The following is a 26,866-nucleotide window of genomic DNA, read 5'->3' as shown; positions in this document are numbered from 1 at the left end:
AAGCTTAATCAACAGCATTTGTGGCATAATGTTGATTACCACAAAACTGTATTTAGGCTCGTTCCTCCGTATTGAACCCGGAACATTCCTTTAAGGAGTTCCTCCAAGAACATTGAAGGATGTGTATTGATTGGTGCATTCGCAAACCTTGAATCCTGTAACAGTCAAACTGAAGATGTATTGGCACATGCTACCATCTATTGCCCAGTTGAGGAAGTGGAAACAAACTAAGGAAACCTGACAAGGAAATTCTGAAATGCTTTTATTTTATGTAGAACTTGTAAGGGGATGTGCATATTGCATGAAGCCAGACAAATACAACAGAAAACCCATATAAAAGGATCAAATGAAATGGATTAATACAAAATTTCAGTTGTAATTAACATTTGTAAATATTCACATTAACACATTGACACAGTCTTGCAGTGTCAATTTTCAAACAAATCCATAATTCATTTCGATAGAAATGTTTCGATTTGCTTTTTTGTTAGATGCAAGAACTAAAATAAAGATTATTTTATTAGTCTGTTATTTTTTATGTAAATGGTAGAGAAGACTTTATGAACAAAAACAATAGTACGTAGTGTCATAATGTTGTGCAAGAACCATTAGTAATGTTAAAGGAATTTTCAGGGTTTAATTCAAGTTAAGCAAAATCAACAGCATTTGTGGCATACCACAAAAAATATATATTTCGAGGTTACATTGAGGCACTTATAATGGAAGTGAATGGGGCCAATTTTTGGAGGGTTTAAAGGCAGAAATCTGAAGCTTATAATATTATAAACACACTTGCATTAATTCTTTTAAATTTGTGTAATTTTTGAGCTTTAAAGTTGTTTAAATCTTTGTTTTGCAGATCACAGGGTTACAGTGTTAAGTCGTCATGGCAACAAAGTTGTAAAATTGGATATAACATTACACAAAAAGGTTAGTAAGTGATTTTATCACACTAAAATCATGTTAACACACATTGTTTATGTCTTATGGCTGTACTTTTGAAACAGAGTGTTTTAACGTTTACAGATTGGACCCCATTCACTTCCATTGGAAGTGTCTTGCTGTAATCCAGATTTTTTTTTGACAAGTCAAAATAAGTTTTTATGGTGATCAACATTATGCCACAAATGCTGTTGATTGAGCTTAACTTGTATTTTACTCTGAATATTCCTTTAATAAAACAGTCCCTCTATAGTGTATTGCAGTTTTTGTTTTGTATATTTTACATTATATTGTTCACACATTTGCCTTTCTCACACACTCTCTCATGTATGTTGCACAGCTGTACCTACAACAATTTCCATCAGCCAACCCATGTAAATATTCTATTTAATCTATTCTATTCTATTGCAACCTAAAACCAGCCTCATTATTTACATTCCAAAATTCAGAGGTGTATAAAAAAGATGTAATGCAGTTATTCCTTTATCGGTACAGGAAAGAAAAAAAGGAATGGTGTGTCACCTGCCCTACTATTAATAGTCTTCAATACTGATCAGCCACAACATTGAAACCACCTGCCTAATATTGTGTAGGTCCCCCCCGTGCTGCCAAAACAGTGCCAACCCGCATTCAGAATAGCGTTCTGAGATTATATTCTTCCCACCGCAGTTGTACAGAGCGGTTATCTGAGTTACTGTAGACTTTGTTAGTTCGAACCAGTCTGGCCATTCTCTGCTGACCTCTCACATCAACAAGGCATTTCCATCCGCAGAACTGCTGCTCACTGGATGTTTTTTGTTTTTGGCACAATTCAGAGTAAATTCTAGAGACTGTTGTGTGTGAAAATCCCAGGAGATCAGCAGTTACAGAAATACACAAACCAGCCCATCTGGCACCAACAATCATGCCACGGTCCAAATCACTGAGATCACATTTTTTTCCCCATTCTGATGGTTGATGTGAACATTAACTGAAGCTCCTGAGCCATATCTGCATGATTTTATGCACTGCTGCCACACGATTGGCTGATTAGATAATCGCATGGATGATTGTTGGTGCCAGATGGGCTGGTTTGAGTATTTCTGTAACTGCTGATCTCCTGGGATTTTCACACACAACAGTCTCTAGAATTTACTCCGAATGGTGCCAAAAACAAAAAACATCCAGTGAGCAGCAGTTCTGTGGATGGAAATGCATTGTTGATGAGAGAGTTCAACAGAGAATGGCCAGACTGGTTTGAACTGACAAAGTCTACGGTAACTCAGATAACCACTCTGTACAATTGTGGTGAGAAGAATATAATCTCAGAAGGCTCTGTTTTGGCAGCACGAGGGCAACACAATATTAGGCAGGTGGTTTTAATTTTGTGGCTGATCGGTGTATATTAAATGTTCTTTATTGCCATCTATGAGTGAATCCATATTTACATGTCTTTGAAAGCCACATTGCAGAAATCACTTCTCTGCCTTTTTAGGGCACACAACACAGACATAAAATAAATCTTTCTGGCTTCTAATGTCATTGCACAAGCTACTGCTTTATGTTTCAGAGGCAGATCATATATGGTGTCGCTATTTTAACATTCTGCCTGCAGCACCCAGAAGTGAACGGTAGGCGACCCGGAAGGTCTGAACTCTCTGTGAAGGCAAAGCCGAAAGAACATCTTAACCTTTCAATAAATCTTATAAATCCACTGTCGAGGTGTGCAAGGTATGTTTATTACTCTGTTTTCCTATTTACTATCGCACAACATTTTTTGACATTTGCATCCTTTGCATTTAGCGGCAGCAGTTGGCAGTCATTCGAGTGGGCAAAAAGTTCAAATAAAAGAAAAAATCAAAAGCGCACTCGTGTCGCGACAATGTTGCATCTGCCCGCGTTTGCATCATTGCGTCATAATACAAATGTTACATTTTAGTGCGAGAGGGATGCGAGTCGGTTGCCATATGCGTGATTTGTTCCATCGCAATGTAGCACGCCATGATTGTTGTAGGAAGTCTCTCGTTTTTTTTCTCTCTCTGTCGTTTTTTTTTTTTTTTCTCCTCTAGCCGGGCTATTCAAACCTGCAGATCTAAGTAAACAATCATTCGCTCACTTAATGCAAATAATGCAGCATTTTACACGTCGCGCCTTTGATCGGAAATAAACCGCTTCATTTTTTTTGTCGCTAAAATTTTGGGATCTGCAGAATATGGCGCCCTGTCCTTATAAAAATAAGACAGGCTGCCATTTTTGTTTTCCTTTTGTCTGAAATGTTTAATAAAACTGTCTGAGAATGTGGGAGAGGCAGACGCCAGGGCACTGGACTTTCATAAGCCACGAAATGCGAACGTTCGCGTTCTTTTGCAAAGCGTTTTAATTTGATTTTGATCAAAGACGACGTCTTTTTCATTGGGAATGATTTCAAGGATGCCGATAGAATAAAAGAAAAGTTAAAGTAAGTTTGATCTCAGTTTATCTGAAAGACTGTGGAACATGTCAGCCGCTGAGAAAACATGATTTGATACGTACACGATGTTTTAAAATGTTCGATCATTTAATCTGCGAATAGAATTGTTTTGTCAGCCTGTTAGATAGAGGTAAACTAAAAATGCATTAATGACAACTATCATTAAAAAAAACTGCATAAATCGGATGCATTACAAGTTGTTTATATTACTAGTTTGTAACTAGTGCAGCTAAATTATTCAATGTAAAATGTAGGTAGTATAAACAAATGTTAATACTATTTGTTAACAATTTCAAATATGTAGCTGTTCACTAAGTTTTATTAGTTGGACATACAACGTGGAATGCTATTAGTTATTGAGTTGAAATTACCAAGATTATTAAAATCCTCGCATAATAATTTTATATACTTGGCTTTGTTGATTTGAGTTATTTTACATCTGAAAAAAATCAGAATTATAATGCTTTAAAGCTAGTATTCATACAGCCCTGCAGGCTAGACAATTACCCTGGTATTACCATGATTTATGGTTTGGTACAATGGCAATAACATATTTTTATGACATGTACCAATGGTAGTGCCATAGTATCCTTTGAAATACTTTAGAAAACCATGGACAGTATATGGTTAATGAATAAAGTAGTCATTCTGTACCATGGTAATACCATCACTTTACCATAGCACAGAGGGAAAGAATGGCTTGACTTAGTTGTATTAAAAAACAAACCAAAAAAATAGGAGCAATCAAGTTCACCCATCAAACCTTTTATTGTTCACCTGCCTGTTGAGCACTTTGAACCTTTAGAAATCTTTCCACACAGCGTGATTATTTTAGACATATCATTTTCATACATTACGTCTGTGAAACTGCGCTGTGAATGTTTTGGCACTGCTCATATGTGGTCTTGAGACTGTTTGACTAAGGGGCCTTGCAGTGAAATTCATTTCCTGGAGCCAAAAATAATAAAAAGCAATACATCCAAATATATGAGTGCGACCCTGCAGAATATTTCCTTAATGATGCTGAAAGGGTGTCTGTTTCACTTCCTGCTCAAACTTTGGGGGTAGAGTTTTCACTTTTTCATCAGAATCGACCAATTTGAAAAAGAATAGTGCACCCAAAAAAGGAAATACGGTCATCTTTTATTCACACTTGTGTCGTTTCAAATCTTCAAATCGGTTACAACATACAGTAACATGCTTTTGAGATAAGACCAACATACCTGCTCAAGAATCACATGACTCTGTTTATTAAAGCTTAGCAGATTTACTTATAATAATGTATTTTTGTGTGTCTGATATGCAAAGTGTCTCACCTTAAGAAATGGCTTGTTTGATTTTCCCAACGACCACGTTGTTGAATCTGGCATTACTGAGTAATCTATAGGTGTATGAACTGTATGTGAACAAACAATGTGAGTTTACAGCACCTTTGTTCTGTTGACACTATGTTGTGTTTTGTTTTGTGGCATATTTCTGTCACTGTGTCATTGGTAATGCTTGCCAAATAATGTGCCAATGCATTTTAAGGCACAGTTTGCAATTAATAAATCTAATAAATATAACAGCAAAAACTTGTGAAGAATTACAATGATTCTAGTACATGAAATCAGGTCTCTGCTTGATTTACTCTGGATTACACATCATGTAAAGTCAACATGAAATCAAAATTGACCCTATATACATTCTTAAATGTCTGGTTTTATTGTGCACTTCATTCCAAATAAATGATTTTGGTTTTTATCTGTATTTAATCTTTCATCAAAATGTAATAACACGCTTCACCTTTGATATGACTTTTTAATTTTCAGCCACTCACATCCAACCACCTTTCATATATAGACCACTGTTCACAATCCAATCAATTTCTGATTGATGAAATCAAGTTTGGTCCGTTTTTTTCTTGTTAAATAGTTTCACTTGGAAATATGTCGCTTTACAGAAGTAAATGGGTTTGCAAATATCATTTCATGTGTACTTTAACCAACTACAATACGATTGTATTCTCATGCCATCCAAGATGTATACGACTTCCTTTCTTCTACAGAACACAAACAAAGATTTTTAGACGAATATTTCAACTCTGTAGGTCCACGCAATGCAAGTGAATGTTGACCAAAACTTTGCAGCTCCAAACAGCACATAATAGAAGCAAAAAAGTAATCCATACAACTCCAGTGGTTTAATCCATGTCTTCTGAAGTGATCTAATCAGTTTTGGGTGAGAACAGACCAAAATATAACTCCTTTTCACTGTACATCTTGCCATTGCAGTCTCTAGGCATGATCATGATCTCAAGCTCGATTACACTTCCTAGTGCTTGACGCATGTGCAGAGCGCTTGATGGGGCTAGGAAGTTAAATCGAGCTTGAAATCATGAGAGCCAGGGAGACTGTTTTATAGTAAATATGGTCTCACCCAAAAAGGTTGGATCGCTTCAGAAGACATGGATTAAACCACTGGATTACTTTTGTGCTATATTTTATGTGCTTTTTGGAGCTTCAAAGTTTTGGTCACTATTCACTTGCATTGTATGGACCTACAGAGCTGGGATATTCTTCTAAAAATCTTTGTGTTAGTAGAAGAAAGTCATACACATCTGAAATGGCATTATGATGAGTAAATGATGAGAGCATTTTCATTATTGGGTGTGAACTTTTCCTTTAAATCTGCATTGCTAATAAATAAATAATTGAGCTGGGAGCCTTCAATGAGAAATGTTCCCTTTTTGTATTTTTTTGTGAATGCCCCCACGGCCATACTGTGATTTCAAAGGCTATAACCATAGATCTGACTGTGGCTGTCTTTGCCCTAGCCAAGCACTGTGACCTACAAATTTGTCTTTGATAGCATTCTGCTGCATCATTTTCCACCCAAAATGCAAAATCCCATCTGTCTGGCTTGTTTACTTATTGCCATTGTCTGAAATTAAAAAATTCAAATTGAATTTGCAAGCCAAGTGGATGCATTTAGTAGAATGTCATCCAAAGATTAACTAGATGCTGTAAGAGTCTGTCAGCAATGAGTGAATTGTAAGTAAACTGTGTTTAATTAAACGTGACTGTTTGTGTTTCAGTATGGCAGAACCTCGATTTAATAATCCATACTTCTGGCCTCCTCCACCCTCTATTCCTGGTCAGGTAAGGACCAACCAACACACAATCATTGGGCTGGATTTAAATGGACAGATATAATTTATACTGTTTTGTTTTTTGTTTGTTTTTTTTTTTACTAAAAAGACTTTGCATTCTAACATCATCAATTTAATTCAGTTCATGACAATGCTTAAAGGAGTGTTTGGGGTTTATAATACAAATCGGGCTCAGTCAACAGCATTTGTGACAATGTTGACTACCACAAAAAATTATTTCAACTCATATCTTGTTTATTTAAAAAAGCAAAAATCGAGGTTGCAGTGAGGAACTTACAGTGGAAGTGAATGCAGCCAGTCCACAAACATAAAACACAAAAGATCAAAAGTAGATCCACAAGACAAACATTATATGTGTGAACATGATTTTAATGTAATAAAATTGCTTAAAGGGATAGTTCACCCAAAAATGAAAATTCTCTCATCATTGACCCTCATGCCATCCAAGATGTGTATGACTTTCTTCAGCAGAACAAAAACAAAGATTTTTAGAAGAATATCTTAGCTCTGTATGTCCATAGAATGCAAGTGAATGGTGATCAGACCTTTGAAGCTCCACAAATCACAATGGTAATAAAAAAGTAATCCATAAGACTCAGTGTTTTACAGTGTTTAAATTCACATCTTCAGAAGCAATATAATAGGTGTGGATGAGAAACAGAACAATAAATAAGTCCTTTTTTTTTTTTTTACTCTAAATCTACACTTCAACTTTCACTTTCAGATGTGAAAGCAAAACTAAACAGGCACCACATGTCACCCACACCTATTATATCACTTCAGAAGGCATGGATTTAACCACTGGAGTCTTATGGATTACTTTTATATTTCCTTTATGTGATTTTTGGAGCTACAAAGGTCTGATCACCATTCACTTGCACTCTATGGACCTACAGAGCTGAGATGTTCTTCTAAAAATCTTTGCATTTTGCTGAAGAAAGAAAGTCATACACATCTGAGATGGCATGAGGGTAAGTAAATGATGAGAGATTTTTCATTTTTGGGTGAACTATCCCTTTAAGAATTGTATCAATGTAAAATATAACACTTCATTATCATGACGCTGGTAAACCCGGTAATCTGGTAACTGCTCTAATGACAATAAATGTCATTAAAATCTTATAAACATGTAATATGTTTAGGTTTTGTGGCTTTAATTTTGAAACAGTGTGTAATTTAGCTTTTATACACTGGCCTCATTCACTTCCATTGTAAGTGACTTATCATAACCAAAATGTATGCCTTTTACATTTTTTTTATAAACAAAGGATGATTCAATATTTTTTGTGGAAATCAACATCATGCACACAAATGCTGTGGGATTGACCCTAATTGTATTGAACATGGAACATTTCTTTGTCTGAGAAACCAGCCCTTAGCATCATTATTGTTTCATATTTGTCGTAAGTCACAGATAAGGGTGCTTACACACTAAAATTTGCGTTGCGTCAGAAAACAGTGCAAATCCAAGGGTTTGCAAAAGTGCCACTGCATTTTGCGATTAAAATTAAAACAATTTGTGGTTGAAATAGATACAATTTTATAATTGTTCACTTTGAACGGTTTCCTGTTCTTCCCAGTTGGATAACCTCGTATTGATCAATAAGATCAAAGAGCAGCTGATGGCGGAGAAAATCAGACCTCCACACTTGCCGCCCACTTCTGTCCCTTCCCAGCAGCCCCTGCTGGTGCCGCCCACACCCACAGAAGGCGGGCAACACAATATATCAACGCCCAAGCTTCAACAGATGCCAGGGCTCCATGCTCACAGCACCTCACAGCCAGACATTGCCCTACATGCACGACCCGCCTCAAGCACGGTAGCAGGTATATTTCCCTGTAGAAATATAGGGTCCAACTGAGACACATTATATGCTGCTTACATAATGCTAATTGTACATACAATCTGGGCAGGTCGTATTCTTGGTGACGTAAACTTAAATCTGGACGATAAGGCGGCCATTAAAGCAAGGGGAATATGGGAAGACTGGCATTTGCGCCAAATCATAGACCAGCCTTCCAGAGCAAATCATCTGTCAGGTAAGATACAGATGTTTTTTTTTTTTTGTTTTTTTTTTGTTTGTTTGTTTTTTCTCTTCTCAAATTAACGTGCACTGTGAACACTGGTGAGTGGATCGCAACAGTATCGGCTCACTTTTCAGCCGTCTTGGTTCCGGAAGTATTTTTCCCATTCATTTTTCTATAGGGATTTCATAAAGTTCTTCATAAAAGGTTTCTAAGCAGTGAATCAAACCAACCAGCTCCGAGGAGAATCATAACATCACAAACTGAAAATTGGACAAAAAGTACATTACTGTGTGCTTAATGTCTTTAATGAGGGAATGAACTACCATCCCATGAAGCATTGCGAATGACGTAACTGAATTAGAAACGATGGAAGAATACAAAACTATTGATTTGAAGTTGTTGATTATAAGGAACGAAACAATATATTTTAATTGCAAAATACTCAGATATATACAAATATATAAGTCGTGTCTTGATTGCGTCATTCACAGTGCGTTATAGAAGTAGGTGTTCGCTGCAAAGCTCTCTTGGCATGCCTTGTTTGCTGCGATTCTCTGATTGTTGGAGCTTTCCCATCAGGATCATGGGTAGTGTCATTCTTCTCCAGAAATGTTGCTATTAAAGATGTTGAATTAACATTGACTGATGGCATAAACCATCAGTCAATGTTATTTTGCATATACAATCGATTAAAGCGATAGTTCACCCAAAAATGAAAATTCTCATCATTTACTCACCCTCATGCCATCCCAGATGTATACGAGTTTCTTCTGCAGAACACAAACAAAGATTTTTAGAAGAATATTTCAGCTCTGTAGGTCCATACGATCCAAGTGAATGGTGACCAAAACTCTGAATCTTCAAGAAGCAAATAAAGGCAGCATAAAAGTAATCCAGTGGTTTAATCCATGTCTTCTGAAGCGATATGATGGGTATGGGTGAGAAACAGATCAATATTTAATTCCTTTTTTACTCTAAATCACCGCCTTTGACCAGCCTGACCAGTAGGTGGTGGAGATTGATAGTAAAAAAAGAATTCAATGTTGATCTGTTTCTCACCCACATCCATCATATCGCATCTGAAGATATGGATTTAACCACTGCGTTCCAGATCGGATCGCACCCGGTCGACCGCATTGCCTTTCAAAGTATACTCTTCTGACAGTGAGTGAATAAGAACGTGTTCGGCGCATGCGCACTACGACTGCTTTGCGATACTCTTTTAGTACAGTCAACAGCAGGCATGCGCCAGTGATGTGCGTGGACGTGGACTGCGCTGATTACGAAACTTGCGTCAAGCATATTGTGCGCGGAGCGATCAGCAACAAGGACAACCGAAATATACTTTAGCCTAGATTTATCAACATCAAAAAACCCTTAGTCGACAAAAAGTTTAGTCAGTAATTTCGTTGACAAGATTAGTGCTGTATACAGTTATTTCAACATTGTTGATATAATAGTATCTAACAGTTTAATAGCATTCCAGTATGATCGCCAAGCTTGCCATTCATGTGACTATTTAATGTTTATATACAACATTCATTTTCAGGACTGTCACTGAATTCATCACGAACTGCCAACCACAACACAGAGTCCGCAACACCAACAACCCCAACCACTCCAACCACCAGCAGTCAAACCCGCCATGGCGGCGCTCCATCCCCAAACCTCATCTCAGGACTGTCCGGCATGCCCGGGATGGAGGCTTTCAAAAACAGCGGAGGATTGGCTGGACTTCTAGGTCCACCTCCGAAAAGCATAGGACGAGGTCGCAAAAAGATCAAAGCCGAGAACCCCTCTGGTCCTCTCTTAGTAGTTCCATACCCAATCCTGGCCTCTGGAGCTGACCAATCACCTGTTAGCATCACTGCCAAAGAGGGCAAAACCTACAGGTAGATAACAGGTGCATTCCGTGATGAGCTGGGTTTCCATCCACTTATTTTTGGGGGAATTTTATGGTATTGTATGAAAGAGGCTGGATGGAAACACCAAGATGCAAATAACCTTATATGCTCACTTGAGGTGGATACATGTTTTATTCAATAAGTAGACATGCACAAAAACTATGATGGAATCACATTTACTGAATGCGCATCATAAAAGTCGTGTGACTTTGCCTTAACATTTAAATTAATATATACATTAATTAAATTCATAACTTGGAATGTTTACTGTTTAACGTAATAGTTTACCCCGAAATAAAAATTATTTCATCTTTTACTTACCCTCATGTAGTTCCAAATCTATATTATTTTTTATACCATGGAATGCAAAAGGAGACATTTAGTAAATTGAATGTATGGCGACTGGGGCTGTAGAACTCCAAAAAAGCACAATAAAAGTCATTTAAAGTCCATTTGTGTCGTGCACTACATTCCATGTTTTCTGAAGACATATGATAGCTTTGTGAGATTAATTAAAAAAAATAATAAATGGCTATTCAATGCAGTTATTCTTATGTTATCAACAGTGATTAAATTGCATTTCTTCTTACAGGTGTAAAGTGTGTCCATTGACGTTCTTCTCCAAGTCGGACATGCAGATCCACTCCAAGTCCCACACAGAAGCAAAGCCACATAAGTGTCCTCACTGTACCAAGTCCTTCGCCAACGCATCCTACCTGTCCCAGCACCTGCGCATTCACCTGGGGGTGAAGCCGTATCACTGCTCCTACTGCGAGAATTCCTTCCGCCAGCTTTCCCACTTACAGCAGCACACCAGGTAGTTCTTGAATTTGAGTTTTCATGGTTCCAGCTCTCGATGTAAGCTCTCCTCTGCAGTTAGTTGTGATGGTAATGCAGGATAGCAGATGAACTATTCTTTTTTCCTACTTTACAGAATCCATACAGGTGATCGGCCATATAAATGTCTTCAACCAGGCTGTGAAAAGGCCTTCACGCAACTCTCAAATTTGCAAGTAAGACCTCAAAATAGCTCTTTTTTCTCTTTTTTTTTTTTTGTAGGAGTTTTGCATTGTCTTTGTCAAACATTGTCTTTGACAAATAAGAGTCTGAGATGATAAAAATGGGAAATCTATTTGAACCAGTTTAAAACTGTAGTCTTTGTGTCCATGTCAATTTCAGTCATTTATAAAAATAATATTTATAGCATTTTCTACAAAAATTAGTTGCATTTTTAATCTATATAGATCAGGGGTATTCAGTTACATTTCCAAGAGGTCTGGTCTCGACATTTCCATCCCACCAAAGTGTCATTTCGTAGCCATTCTGACTAATGACAATGTATAAAAAATGCAAATTTTTTGGAATAGTTATTACAAATTCCCAAGTTGGCTGCAATAGTACTTTGTAAAATGAGACAAAATAATAAATCATAAATCAACAGTCAAAAAGTCTCTTAAGAACTGGGCAAGAGGGGGCCTGGGTAACTCAGCGAGTATTGACGCTGACTATCACCCCTGGAGTTGCGAGTTCGAATCCAGGGCGTGCTGAGTGACTCCAGCCAGGTCTCCTAAGCAACCAAATTGGCCTGGTTGCGAGGGAGGGTAGAGTCACATGGGGTAACCTCCTCGTGGTCGCGATTAGTGGTTCTCGCTCTCAATGGGGCGCATGATAAGTTGTGCGTGGATCGCGGAGAGTAGCATGAGCCTCCACATGTTGTGAGTCTCCGCGGTGTCATGCACAGCGAGCTACGTGATAAGATGTACGGATTGACGGTCTCAGAGGTGGAGGCAACTGAGACTTGTCCTCCACCACCCGGATTGAGGTGAGTAACCGCGCCACCACGCGGACCTACTAAGTAGTGGGAATTGGGCATTCCATATTAGGGAGAAAAGTGGGCAAGATTGAGGACATTGTGGCCCAAAGACAACCAAAGTAGTGGTCTATGGGGGATCTTCTACCATTTATACAGTATGGGGGTTCAGGGGTAACTCCTGAGAGAAAATGTAAAAGTCTTAATGAACCATTTTTATATTTTCATTCAAATGAAAATATACCAAAAACAAACAAACAATATACATCTAAATAGCGCAGTTTAAACATACTGTTTGCTATAGTTAAGTATAAATGGGATGACTGTCAAATAATGGAAATGTTTTTCATTATAAGCAGAGAACTCGTAATTTCAAAGTTTTGGTTATCTTTCTTGCCATATATCCCAGAGATGATATCTCTGATTCATTTTCACACAATGTAAACAAAAAGTTCTGTTCTGGCTTGAAATGCGTTGATTTAATAAAGCTCATTTTAGACCAAAAAAAAAAATCATTTCTAGTCTAAAGGCGCTCTGGGACCACGATAAATTGTCCTGTCACAAACCTTGCTTAGGTCACAAAAGATGCCAGTATCCATCTAAATTGTTGCTCACTGTATTTCTCTGCTATGATCTACTGACGTTAAAATAACTGCATCTGCAGCTTTACTATGCCGTGCCTCATGTTGTGGGCCGGGGGAGAGAGGCAACACGTGCGGAGCATGAAGGGGCATTAATGAAGGGTGTTCGGTGCTAGAGAAAAATATTCAAGGATATAGCGCTGAAAGATCAGTGCTATCTACACCCCGGAGCACTTGCGGTGTACACAGCTCCATAGCTCCAACTTCGTGTAGAAACAGTGAGATGGGGCAACCTTTATCATGACGTCTCTTGGTCCGGATGTAACAATGGTTAATTGATGACAGCTGATATAGATCATATCTACATCAGACTGGGTGTCAAATAGATTTTGTTTTAAAAATATATATTTTTTTATCATAGCAAGGCCTCATCAGGCCACATTCCCGGGTAGTTGCCTCATCTGCCGACAAGATTTATGGTTAAGATTCATTATAAACCAGTTAATCAGTCCCCGTTGTGATTCTGTATGTGAATGTTTATTGATGTACTGTATAATGAGACCTCTGTTTTTCCTTTTCCACAGTCTCATCAGAGATCACACAATAAAGACAAGCCTTACAAGTGCTCCAACTGTTACCGCGCTTACTCTGATTCTGCCTCCCTCCAAATCCACTTGTCTGCTCACGCAATCAAAAACGCCAAGGCTTTTTGCTGCAGCATGTGTGGTAGAGCCTACACCTCAGTAAGTACAATCAGATTTTTAGAGACTAAACTCATGACCCCAGGAAGGGGAAATGGGGTTCCAAACATACTTCAGTATTGGTAAAGTATGTTAAGATTTAATGAAGAGTTGATTTCACATGAAAGTAGGTTTTTCAACACACATGGGACCCTATAACAGGGACATTTTAATGAAGTAGGGTTAGAGTTGGGCCAGAAACATACTCTATGCAAGTACGCTGATGCAAGCATTACTGTGGCGGTAACAAACCTCAGTACAAAAGGGGGAGATAGAGTTACCTTTAAAAGTCTGTGCCGATGCGTTATCATTCAGGTAAGTTGCTATCTCAATCCGCAGATCTGCTATATATACACCGATCAGCCACAACATTAAAAGCACCTGCCTAATATCTTGCAAGTCCCCCTCGTGCTGCCAAAACAGCTCTGACCCATCAAGGCATGGACTCCACAAGACCTCTGAAGGTGTCCTGTGGTATCTGGCACAAAGACGTTAGCAGCAGATCTTTTAAGTCCTGTAAGTTGTGAGGTGGGGCCTCCATGGATCAGACTTGTTAGTCCAGCACATCCCATAGATGCTCAATCGGATTGAGATCTGGGGAATTTGGAGGCCAAGTCAACACCTTGAACTCTTTGTCATGTTCCTCAAACCATTCCTGAACAATTTTTGCTGTGTGGCAGGGCGCATTATCCTGTTGAAAGAGGCCACTGCCATCAGGGAATACCATTGCCGTGAAGGGGTGTATGTGGTCTGCACAATCTTTAGGTAGGTGGTACATGTCAAAGTAACATTCACATGAATGCCAGGACCCAAGGTTTCCCAGTAGAACATTGCCCAGAGCATCACACTGCCTCCGCCGGCCTGCCTTCTTCCCATAGTGCATCCTGCTGCCATCTCTTCCTCAGGTAAAGGACACACACGCAACCGGCCATCCACATGATCTAAAAGAAAACGTGATTCTTCAGACCAGGCCACCTTTTTCCACTGCTCCATGGTCCAGTTCTGATGCTCACATGCCCATTGTAGGTGCTTTCGGCGGTGGACAGGGGTCAGCATGGGCACTCTGACCGGTCTGCGGATATGCAGCCACATACACAGCAAGCTGCAATGTACTGTGTGTTTTGACAGCTTTCTATCATGGCCAGCATTACGTTTTTCAGTTATTTGTGCTACAGTAGCTCTTCTGTGGGACCGGACCAGACGGGCTAGCCTTCACTCCCCACGCGCATCAATGAGCCTTGGGCGCCCATGACCCTGTCGCCGGTTCACCGGTTGTCCTTCCTTGGACCACTTTTGGTAGGTACTAACCACTGCATACCGGGAACACCCCACAAGACCTGCCGTTTTGGAGATGCTCTGACCCAGTCATCTAGCCATCACAATTTGGCCCTTTTAGATTCGCTCAGATCCTTACGCTTGCCCATTTTTCCTGCTTACAACACATGAAATTCAAGAACTGACTGTTCAGTTGCTGCCTAATATATCCCACCCCTTGACAGGTGCCATTGTAATGAGATAATGAATATTATTCACTTACCTGTCAGTGGTTGTAATGTTGTGGCTGATCAGTGTATATTGACTTAAATGTACTTGTTCAGCAATATTCTCTTCAAACTTTTGCTCTGCCATTACAGTAGTTGACTTGAGTCAGTGCGACACTAAACGTTTTTTCCAGTATGAGCTTCATGTACATAATAGCCAGCCAGTGGGTGAGAGATGGAGAGTGCAGGGGTAGGTCATTAATCCCTTGACTGTCAGGACTCTCTGCTGAGTCAATGGCTTCAAAAACTGAAAAAGCACATCAGGCTTGCTTGAAAAAAAAAAAGTTCTGTCGCCGTGGCAGGCTCTTGTGTTCTGTTCAAGTGACCAATGAGCTGCTTCTTTTAATGAAGAACTGACAAAAGGCATCAAGCTAATCTGAACTTTTTCATCTGTGATCACACTCAGCTGCATATCATCATATGTAAAAAAGTGATTCTGTCACTAAGCGTTTTTTCTCCTACATTAAATGATTAATGAAATCAGAAAGTGGAGGCACAATAGTCTGTTTTTATTTAACATCATTTCTTCACTCAATGAAAACTGCATATGTAAATACTCATTCTATGGCAAGCGTCACTCTTTTACAGTTATTTATGCTCACGCGGTACTCCTGTTGTTGTTTTTCGGCATGCTCTACGTGACAGGAAATCAGAGAGAGAGTTGCATTGATTCGGTATGATTGTTACCCCTCCACCTTTCTTAATCGGCAAGGGTATCTTGTCCCTTGCCCCTGCAGCAACATTGATAATGTAACGTGTACTTGTGTTAAGAATTGTGGTCTGACACATTTTAGAATGCAACGACGCATTAAATCAAGCTTGCGTAGATAGAAGCGTCTGCATTTGCGTGCTTGCGTTTCAGCTTTTAGGGTTACAGTTAATACAATGATCCATTTTGAAGAAGAACTAATCACTGCATTTGTCAACATTTGCCAGGTTCCTTATGAGGCATTTAGTTGCAAGTAGAAAGCCACAAGCAAAACTGTATATTCTGCATTGTTTTCTGAAATTTTTGCTAAATAATCAGAACTTGAGTATTGCATTTCAAGGACCGAAAGCTATTTTTTCTGCATTTCATGGAGACTTTGAAATCATGGAGACTGCTGCATCATTGTGTATTTGTTTTTTTACTAATCTGTCATTCCTTGTCAACTCAACCAGAGGTCCCTGGCTCAAAATGTTTTACTGGTGAAAGAAAAACATAAATTAAGATGAAAGGCATGTTCTAGTTTCAACATCATTTCTACTTCAGACCATTGTTGGACGAGAAAAGCTAACTTCATACCACGTGACCACATTTGGTGTGAAATGTAACAATTTACGCATGGAGCCACATCGAGAGCCCCATATCTCTGGGACTGAACCATATAGGACCTTAAAGATTAAGATACAAAAATTAAAGTGTATTCTGAACTAAAATCTATGAGGATATTAAGATACCTTTAATAGTTCTAGAGTTATAGTCACTTCAACTTTGGAAAAACAACAACAAAAGTATTTTTCCCTATTTTTGGACTCACACCATTGGCATATAATGTAACAAACTGTGCTGAAGTCAACTGATTTTAGTAATATACCTACCTATCTCTGTGTAAAATTAAAATGACACAGCCCCCTTTCTAAGGTCATTTCTTTGACCTGTAGTTTTGCTCCAAAATTATAGACGAAAATGGTCTTTTGGACCCCTTACACAAAATAATGGATTACTCCATAAATATTGATCCATGGCATTTCATATTTTGGCTTTTATTATCATTTATGTTTACCTTTTTCCGGAGAAAATATTAACAAAATCAACTATTTCTGCTGGGGAATTTTCGAAAATTTGGTTGATTTGACTTGGAATAACCCTATTTTGGTATATTTCAGATAAACCCGCCACTTAACCGCACATAAAAATAAAACCAACTGTATTTGGTCGCTTTACATATCAGTCAGACTAAGTAGGCAGTTCTTGGCCAGAATAAGCTGCAACGACGAGCAGACTTTGTGCTGTGGTCAAAAGTCTGGCTACATAAGACTGTCCTAACCCTAACACACTTTTAAAGTAATGTGTAATCAAATGTGTTCCACTTTGAATTATCAAAATGTTTCTAAAATATTTTTCTATGCATGTCCATTTACAGGAGACCTACCTTATGAAACACATGTCTAAACACACCGTGGTAGAACATCTGGTCAGTCAACACTCTCCGCAAAGGACCGAATCGCCCAACGTCCCCATCCGTATTTCCCTCATCTGAGCACTCTGATCCTGCGGTCAGTCCTTCCCAATGTTGGCATAAGAAAGCAAAATTGCCTGTTCTTGGTGGTTGGCATTTTTAGTGTTTGTTTGTTAGTTTTACTTTTGAGTACATTCCATAAGGTATTCGACTGTGTGAATAGAGGCTCAAAAAAGCAGCAGTGTTGATTTTTAGGAAAGTTCTATTACACATGTTCCTCTTCTTGAACTCGTCGAGTTAAGATGGTATGTTTGGGAATCCAAAGATGGTTACGCAGCACTTTTAGGCCTCACAATTTTGGCTTTAAATGTTTCTGGTCTGTTATGACAATAAAGGCATTGCTCTTGGCAGCTAAACAATTGGGACTTTAGGTATTATGCATTCTAAAATCATAACACATACACTGTATGTTTTGAGCTTGGACCAAGTCCTGTACCACCTCTCATTTTTTCCTATGCTGTCTGGGAAAAATACCCTTCTTTTGGGCAACTCAAAGTTGGTTTGGAGACCGATGGTCTTTCGTTTTGAAAATGTCAATCACAATTGTTTTCATTCGTTAAAACATTTCTTTGCTTAAGGGAAATTGAAATAAAAATAGCTTTAGCATTAAAGTTAACTTTAAGAGGACTGTTATAAAAAAAAAAAAAGAACTGCAGAGGACTTTATAGACAAATCAGCACATTTAATAAGATTTTACAAGACTAATTTTTTAGTGCTTTACAAATGTTGTGCTCTGGTGCCAAAAACAGAACAAGAAAATGGCATAAGATTCGGTTTCCCACATTTGGTCTCTTAGAGTAAAACATTCAATGGCTGAACTTGAATTCTCAGTATTATGTTATGAATGCTAGATGGGCAAACCTCATAAAAACAGTTATGAACTATGTTACAGGTCAAGTTTCACCCCATAATCAAGAGAAAAAAAAAAGTATAATTATCTTTTCCATAAAATTACAACTATTTTTAGGACCATTAATATTTTTGCATTGTATTTCAATTACTACGTATATAAATCATGGTAGTATATGTTGTACTGATTTATTTTTTTATTATTGTTTTTTTTTTTTATTATTAATCCAATTATTTGATTAATAATTAAATAATTAATTAGCTTATTTTAATTAATAAATTGTCATGAAAATAAGGTCAAAATGAATGGTCCTAAAAATAAGCTTCTTTATCTTGATTTATAAAAATAATAGTTTCATTTTGGGGTGAAATATATATATATATATAATTTATAATAATAATAATAAATATGTATTTTGCATAAAGAAAATTAAGCCTACACTTAGGACCATTAAGATTTTTTTTGCATTGTGACTTTTTTCTGGACACTTTTTTCTGCACATTTTACCCCCCAATTCTCATTACCGTAACACATTTGGATGTTTTACTTTTACTGTTCCCCTTGTTTTCAATGATGATTCTCATTACCGAGGTAGCATTACTATGATAAATACTTTACAATGGAAATAATATATTTATAGTTTTTCTTCACTGTTACTGTCATGAAAAATAAAGTCACGATGCAAAAAATCTTTATGACCCTAAAATAGGCTTCATTTTCTGAATACAAAATATGATTTCTTATTTGCTTCTTTTGGTTTTAGAGGAAAATAGGACCAGGACATTTTCTGGACAGGTGTTGTGGGAATCACATAAGCCATTTTAAATTTTACAAACAAGATTGGACAAAAAAGCCAGATTACAATGTAGAGTTGCCCATGAGGTTTGTATAGCTGTATTGATGTCTAGAATACCTCATTGGCTTATTATTCATGTTTATACTTATAATCATGTTGAAATATTAAAGACTAACATGTTAATTTTACATATTTTAAGCCTTAACCATTTTATCACTAGTTGTTTACCGTCACATTTTATATATTTTATACCATATTGGTGTTTACTTGTGTACTCAGTACTTTTATGTAATTTTATTTCCTAGCATGATCATGCTGTAAATAAACTTTACAGTTCTTAAGTGTTAACCAGTTTATATAAAATGACTAAATGTCTAGTTATTATAAAATATACCTTTTTAATTGTTAAATTGTGGTACTCTATAAGGTTTGCCTTGGCTAATACATGCAGAGTCAAGATGTGGAGAGAAAATGGACTTTGTAAAAGTAACCAAATAAATAACTAAAAAAAGTCTATACTGGTGTATGTGCTCAATGCCACCTGATAAGTGATTACAACTCTTTACAATTTGTTTAACAGTGTATAACGCAAAATTAACATGTTGGTTTTTGTTTGTAAAATGTAAATATCACACTTTAAATGAATACACATAGCAATACTTTATATAATGACTACTATTACTTTTTTTGTATTAACATTTTCATAACACAATTAAACATTTTGAAATATATACTGTCAAAATATCCAGAAAATTGTATACAAATTTTTATTGTACAGTTTCTGGACAACAACTTGCAGTGTTTAGGATTCCTGATGGTTAGCGGTCTTTTGGGAATTATCATTTTTAACAAACTGAAGTAAAATGATGTCATTCAGACTTGCCATTCATAATTAAAGGTGGTTTGATTAATTGATTTATTATTATTTTTATTTAACAGCAAGCAGCAAAAAAGGTGTCTAATCGAATTTATGCTCTTCTTGAAAGCAAGCAAACAGGATGTCAATGTTGAGAAATATTTTCAGGTAAGCCTTTAACCTCAGTTTCAATTGGCTTAACACTTTTTAATAATAAACAAAAAGGAAATAATTGTTTCAAAACTTAATATGCTTGAATTGTACATTTTAAAAGTAAATCGTTTTACAAAAGATTTTACATTCAGTTGAGAGCCAGTGTACTCGATATCTTACATCAGGGGTTTGTAAACTTTTTAATGCTAAGGACCCCAAAAATTGATGATCCCCTTGTGAGGAACCCCCTGTGTGAGAAAAGTAGTCAATGTGAAATTTTAAAGACTTCTTGTTTGCAAAATGTAAATAATTAGCTTTTATATTGTTATTGTACTAAAGCCAAAATAAGTTATTAAAATATTAAAACAATTTAATTAAATGCTTTCATTTTAAATATTTATATTTATTGTAAAAAGTGCTATATCATTAAATTTGTTAAAGTATACAATAAAACAAAAAATTTTTCAAAGCAGCTTTACAGAGAATAGTGAATTACAACACTTGTTTCAGCAAGGAATATTCTGGGTTCAATACAAGTTAAGCTCATTCAACAGCATTTGTGACAATGTTGATTACCACAAAAAACGTATTTCGACTCATCCCTCCTTTAAAAAAAAAAAAAGCAAAAAGCAAAAATGGAGGTTACAGTGAGGCACTTAAAATGGAAGTGAATGGGGCTAATACTTGGAGGGTTTAAAGGCAGAAATGTGAAACTTATAATTTTATAAAAGCACACATGAATTCTGTTAAAACTCATGTATTATTTGAGCTGTAAAGTTGTTTAAATCAGTTTTTACAGTAATTTTAGGATTTGTTGACTACATCGTCATGGTAAAGAAGTTGTAAAATTGGCTATAACTTTATACAGAAAAGGTTAATAAGCTATTTTATCACTAAAATTATGTTTACACACACATTGTTTGTCTTATTTTAGGAAAAAGTGAGTATTTTAACGTTCAAAAATTGGCCCCCATTCACTTCCATTGTAAGTGACTCACTGGAACCTTTTTCACCCAATTTGGAATGCCCAATTCCCAGTGCTCTTTTAAATCCTCGTGGTCACGTAGTGATTCGCCTCAATCCGGATGGCGGAGGATGAATCCCAGTTGCCTCCGCATCTGAGACCATCAACCCACGCATCTTATCACGTTGCTTGTTGAGCATGTTGCCACGGAGACATAGCGCGCGTGGAGGCCTCACCCCAACTCGCCACGCGCTCCACCGAGAACGAACCACATTATCGCGACCACGAGGAGGTTACCCCATGTGACTCTACCCTCCCTAGCAACCGGACCAATTTGGTTGCTTAGGAGACCTGGCTGGAGTTACTCAGCACGCCCTGGGATTCTAGCGAACTAGCAAACTCCAGGGGTGGTAGCCAGCGTCTTTTACCACTGAGCTACCCAGACCCCCTTGATTTTTGCTTTTATTAAAGAGGAGGGACGAGTCAAAATAAATTGTTGTTGTAATCAACTTTATGCCACAAATGCTGTCGATTGAGCTTAACTTGTATTGAACCCAGAATATTCCTTTAAATGATATGCCAATTTATTTTTATTTCTGTTTTTATTTCTTACTATGGGTGTCAATACAATAAAATAATCGTGATTTCAGAATGAAACGGTAATAATGTAAAAAAAAAAAAAAGGTCAGCATTTTTCTCTTTTTCTCTGAAATTTTTTGCAGAACCCCTTACATGAATCAAATGAGAAGAATGGAAGGTTTTTGTTGCATAAAATAAAAACAGCTTGAGATCATTTGTATGATTATTTAGAAATATTAATAGGTTTTATAACTTACAAAATGTACAAAAATAATTTTAGGAGTTATTTACAATGAAAAGAGATCTGAAGATGTTTATGTGGGCAGGGTAGATTGGTCTTCTCCCTCTATGACGCGGCTCTCTGCAGAGACTTCCTGTAGGAAAATGTGAACACAGGTCACATAGTGTTAGAAATCTGATTGCTCGTACACAACCTAAACTATCAGAATAACAACCACAACAGATTGCAAAAACCAACACACTACAGAAAATAAACTAAAATGAGCAACAAACAGCTTTTATATAATCTCAAAGTAGTTTTTACTGGACTTGAAGAATTGTCACAGTTCGTCTCGGCCAGTATTGCCAGGCATTCAATGCGCTCGGACATTTGTGCCGTTGTTCGTTGTAGATGAATATTTTCTTCTTCAAGCAAATGTATCCTGGGGAAATGAAGCATTCAGTGCAGTTTCAACTCATGCAGTAATGTGGGCCCAAAAAGTATTGACACTTTTAAGCTACACTCAAACAGGTCTGCATGCCATTGTGTTAGACAACAAAATATCAAAGCAGGTCAAATACTCTGCTAAGACACCTATGTGTAAATTGAGGGGTTAAAAGTCATTGCAAAATTGTTCCAGAAGTTAGTTTTGAGAAAAGCTCCAGCAGAATTTGAGCGCAGATGCCATTTGGTTGTAATATTTTATATCTTATGCAATGACATTCAGACATTTTAATTGCCCCAATTGTTTTTGGGGCCACCGTATAGGCATATACTTATACAGATTTATATGCATGTGTGTTTGTCATAATCATAGCTCACAACAGTACCTCATCTGCATGGAGGAAACTGTATCTAAAGCATTTTTTTGCGCCTCTTCCAAATCGTGCTGTTGAGAAAAAAGATCTCTCGTCTTCTGAAGCAGCGTCTCATTTTCAGATGAAATTATCTCCATCATGTTTGACCTCTGATGAGATGCAGATATCATAATTTAAGTCAAACAACTACTTTTCAATTTTGTCATTCAATTGTTGCATTACGCAGTCTGAAATGGTACCTTCTCTTCCTGCTTCTTGAGAATGAAAATCTCTTTCTCCAAGTCCTTTATTTTTTCATCGCGCCACCCTATTTCCCTCAGGTACACCCCTTTGGCACGGCTCAGCTTATTTTTATAGCGGATTCGTTTGTTGTTGTATCTACTGAAGACAAAACAGAGCAAATAGTCAAGATACAAGGCTTCCCAACCTTTTTGGTCAGCTAAACCCCTTTTACCAAAATTATTTACTTAGTTGTTTAATTATTGATTTGTAATAATGTAATACTTGCAGTAAATATAATGAATTCAGCATTATCACAGAGCACGTTTACTGTACATGCACACTAATACGCTGATTACTCGCAAAAATAAGCTTATTTAAAAAATCTGACAAAGCAAGTAATCCGTGTTTACATGACATTTGAAATAATCATGTTATTTTCTGCCTTTGACGTCAAACTGTGAAGATGCATGTGCACAATGGATAAGGCGGTAAGTACAGCTGTTAAGGTGTTCTCGTGCTACGTGAAATTGTCGTAATAGGCAAAAATGTACCCGTGTCGATCGGTTTATTCTTACGCTGTTTATGACCTTACACCGATTAATGAATGCTGTTAATTGCGTTTACATGACCACACACAGTTTCGGCTTATTAAGCATAATCAGTTAAACATCTGCTGGGATTTTTTTTTACAAATCAAAGAAAATTTGTTTTATTAAGACTGTCGATTTAACATGTTAATTCAGTGCAATTAACTATATAAATATGGAAGTGCAAAAAAAGCTTTTGAAGCTTGAAGTAACACCTGTTTTCAGCAGGGGGCAGTAAGCAAAACTCCAGCTGTATAGGCAACGCACAGCTGTACAGAGAACAAACCACACTCATGCTTGCTTGATACCAGTGACAGCACAATATGAGGACTCATTCTTGCATTCATACACAGCTGGATGGAGCGCAATTTTGAATGCAGGAATCTCAAAACGTGCTTTTCTAAATTTCAAACTACAATGCATTCAGAAAGTATTCAGACCACTTAATTTTTCACATTGTGTTATCTTGCAGCCTTATGCTAAAATGCTTTAAATTATTATTATTTTCACATCAATCTGCACTCCCTACCATATAATGACAAAGCAAAAACCAGATTTTTGATAACTTAATTTTTTTGATAAATTTTATTAAAAAGAAAAAACTGAAATATTACATTGACATAAGTATTCAGACCCTTAACTCAGTTCTTAGTTGAAGCACCTTTGGCACCAATTACAGCCTCAAGTCTTTTTGGGTATGATGCGACAAGCTTTGCACACCTGGATTTGGGGATTTTCTGCCATTCTTCTCTGCAGATCCTCTCAAGCTCTGTCAGGTTGGTTGGGGACCATCGGTGGACAGCCATTTTCAGGTCTCTCCAGAGATGTCCAATTGGGCTCAAGTCCGGGCTCTGGCTGGGCCACTCAAGGACATTCACAGAGTTGTCACTAAGCCACTCTTGCGTTGTCTTGGCTGTGGCTTAGGGTCATTGTCCTGTTGGAAGGTGAACCTTCAGCCCAGTCTGAGGTCCTGAGCGCTCTGGATCAGGTTTTTATTAAGGATATCTCTGTATTTTGCTGCATTCAGCTTTCCTTCAACCCTGACCAGTCCCCCAGTCCCTGCCACTGAAAAACATCCCCACAGCATGATGCTACCACCACCATGCTTCAACGTTGGGATGGTATTGCACAGGTGATGAATGGTGCCTGGTTTCCTCCAGACATGACGCTTGGAATTGAGGCCAAACAGTTTAATCTTCGTTTCATCAGACAAGAGAATCTTGTTTCTCACAGTCTGAGAGTCCTTTAGGTGCTTTTTTGCAAATTCCAAGCAGGCTTTCATGTGTCTTGCACTGAGGAGAGGCCACTCTGCCATAAAGCCCAGATCGGTGGAGTGTTGCAGTGATGGTTGTCCTTCTGCAAGTTTCTCCCATCTCCACACATGATCTCTGGAGCTCAACCAGAATGACCATCAGGTTCTTGGTCACCTCTCTTACCAAGGCCCTTCTCCCCCGATTGCTCAGTTTGGCCGGGTGGCCAGCTCTAAGAAGAGTCCTGGTTGTTCCAAACTTCCATTTAAGAATTATGGAGGCCACTGTGCTCTTGGGAACCTTCAATGCAGCCGAAATTTTTCTGTAGCCTTTCCCAGATCTGTGCCTCGACACAATCCTGTCTCTGAGCTCTGCAGGCAGTTCCTTTGACCTCATGGCTTGGTTTTTGCTCTGATATGCATTTTCAGCTGCGAGACCTTATATAGACAGGTGTGTGCCTTTCCAAATCATGTCCAATCAATTGAATTTGCCACAGGTGGACTCCAATCAAATAGTAGAAACATCTCAAAGATGATCCAGAGAAATGGGATGCACTTGAGCTAAATTTCAAGTGTCATAGCAAAGGGTCTGAATACTTACGTCAATGTGATATTTCAGTTTCTTCTTTTTAATAAATATGCAAATTATAAAAAATCTGGGTTTTGCTTTGTCATTATGGGGTATGGAGTGTAGATTGATGTGAAAAAATAATAATAATTTAAAGCATTTTAGCATAAGACTGCAACATAACAAAATGTGGAAAAAAATGAAGGGGTCTGAATACTTTCTTTTTGAATACACTGTACGTTTAACTTGACACAGCGACCTAAAAAGGCTGTGTTTATGACGCGATGCAACCAAAGTGAAACACTCTAAAACGTCTGTCGGACACGTGTACATGGACGCAATTGCAATAACGCGATTGATGTTATAATAAATCGATCTCGAACAGATTGACAAATTTAACTGCAAAATGGATTGTTGTGTTCAGTAATATGGAAATAAACAATATCTTGCCTTCTTAAGCTACTTCTTGTATTGTCTTATCAATGCCTTACTCGTCTGCCACAGTAATGTAATGCATTTTAATTATCTTAATTATTATATTTATAATATTTAATATATTTATTTAAATATAACTATTTATAATTATATAATCATTATATATTGACAATTTTAATTGCATATAATTGTTTCATTTAACTTAATTTGCCATAGAGATATCTATCACAATCTGACAAACTGGCATTTTACATTTATTTGCTTGGCAGATGCCTGCAGTTCCATCATTGACCTCAAGGCTCTTAAATTCATCTTTAATGTTGCAGTTTGGGAACTCCTTACCTCCTCTCAGCATCCACACTAACAAGGGTGAGCTGAAGTTCTGTCCTGAGAGATTCAGTCTCCTGTTGACTGCTGGTCAGTCTGCTCTCCAAGTCATTAATATATTCTTGGAGCTGCTTAAACAGGGAACAAAATGATTTCTACTAACTACACACTATTTCTGAGTCAGTACTAATACATTAATGAACTTTGTAATTGCTAAATCCCACCTAACAGGAAATGTTCCAAACTCATACATTTTGACTAACGTTATGCAAAGGTTGTTTTTAAGAACAAATGTTCTTAAAATAACATTAATGGAATGCCATTATAATGCTAGAAGTCTTTGTGTAGCATTGTTTGAATGTCCTTTAAAGGAATATTCCAGGATCAATACAAGTTAAGCTCTGTCGACAGCATTCGTGGAACAATGTTGATTACCACAAAAATAAATTTTGACTCATCCGTCCTTTTCTTTAATTAAAGCAAAAATCAAGGTTACAGTGAGGCACTGTGGCGGGCAGGGCGGGTCTGAGCGGCGTCTGGGCAGAGCGAGGCCGGGAAGATAAGTGGTGAAAGAGGTCCACCTGTGTGCCACACCGGTCTCGCATTCCAGTGAGGGGCGGCGGGAGTATTTAAGGAGAGGAGACATAGGCAGACAAGGGAGAGAGATGCACGAAGCTGTCTGTGTGTGTGTCTGCGTGTCAGTGTGATGGATGCTGAAAACAAGCCTTTTGTGTACTGCTGAAAAAGAGCGAAGAGTCTAATAATTGTTTTGTGGTCATCAACATTATGCCACAAATGCTTTTATTTTAGCTTGTATATATTGTCGGGGGCCTGGGTAGCTCAGTGGTAAAATACGCTGGCTACCACCCCTGGA

General features: G+C 37.6%; 2 protein-coding genes across 8 annotated transcripts in view; one reads left to right on the top strand and one right to left on the bottom strand.

Annotated features, from left to right (window-relative positions):
• Window positions 1-2,425: 2,425 nt before the first annotated feature.
• On the top strand, window positions 2,426-22,038 carry LOC127427880 (zinc finger protein 362-like). 3 transcript variants are annotated; one of them, XM_051675771.1, is made up of 10 exons: window positions 2,426-2,652; window positions 6,468-6,531; window positions 8,123-8,369; window positions 8,457-8,582; window positions 10,120-10,462; window positions 11,067-11,291; window positions 11,409-11,487; window positions 13,450-13,608; window positions 17,273-17,405; window positions 19,954-22,038. In XM_051675771.1, the coding sequence occupies exons 1-9, from the start codon at window positions 2,483-2,485 to the stop codon at window positions 17,387-17,389; spliced, it is 1,530 nt and encodes a 509-aa protein (XP_051531731.1). In that variant the 5' UTR covers window positions 2,426-2,482; the 3' UTR covers window positions 17,390-17,405; window positions 19,954-22,038. The 3 variants fall into 3 exon arrangements, with proteins under 3 accessions (XP_051531731.1, XP_051531730.1, XP_051531732.1); XM_051675770.1 differs by lacking the exon at window positions 19,954-22,038 and having other exon boundaries at window positions 2,429-2,652; window positions 17,273-19,528; XM_051675772.1 differs by lacking the exons at window positions 2,426-2,652; window positions 19,954-22,038 and adding an exon at window positions 2,995-3,379 and having other exon boundaries at window positions 17,273-19,528.
• Window positions 20,575-26,866, bottom strand: part of si:dkey-264d12.5 (cingulin) — a 24,025-nt gene continuing 17,733 nt past the window's right edge. The window contains exons 14-18 of one of the 5 annotated variants that reach the window (XM_051675729.1): window positions 26,008-26,123; window positions 22,844-22,985; window positions 22,617-22,753; window positions 22,111-22,228; window positions 20,575-21,940 (exon numbers count right to left, since the gene is read on the bottom strand). In XM_051675729.1, the coding sequence (XP_051531689.1) occupies window positions 21,881-21,940; window positions 22,111-22,228; window positions 22,617-22,753; window positions 22,844-22,985; window positions 26,008-26,123 (573 nt within the window). In that variant the 3' untranslated portion in view covers window positions 20,575-21,880. Of the gene's footprint in view, window positions 22,229-22,616; window positions 22,754-22,843; window positions 22,986-26,007; window positions 26,124-26,866 lie in introns of those variants that run through there. The other 4 variants (XM_051675730.1, XM_051675728.1, XM_051675731.1 and 1 more) reach the window with 4 other exon arrangements.

Source organism: Myxocyprinus asiaticus, chromosome 37, assembly GCF_019703515.2.
Source record: "Myxocyprinus asiaticus isolate MX2 ecotype Aquarium Trade chromosome 37, UBuf_Myxa_2, whole genome shotgun sequence".
Lineage (NCBI taxonomy): Eukaryota > Metazoa > Chordata > Actinopteri > Cypriniformes > Catostomidae > Myxocyprinus > Myxocyprinus asiaticus.
Note: the sequence above shows the minus strand (reverse complement) of the source record. Positions and strands in the feature narration are given on the sequence as shown.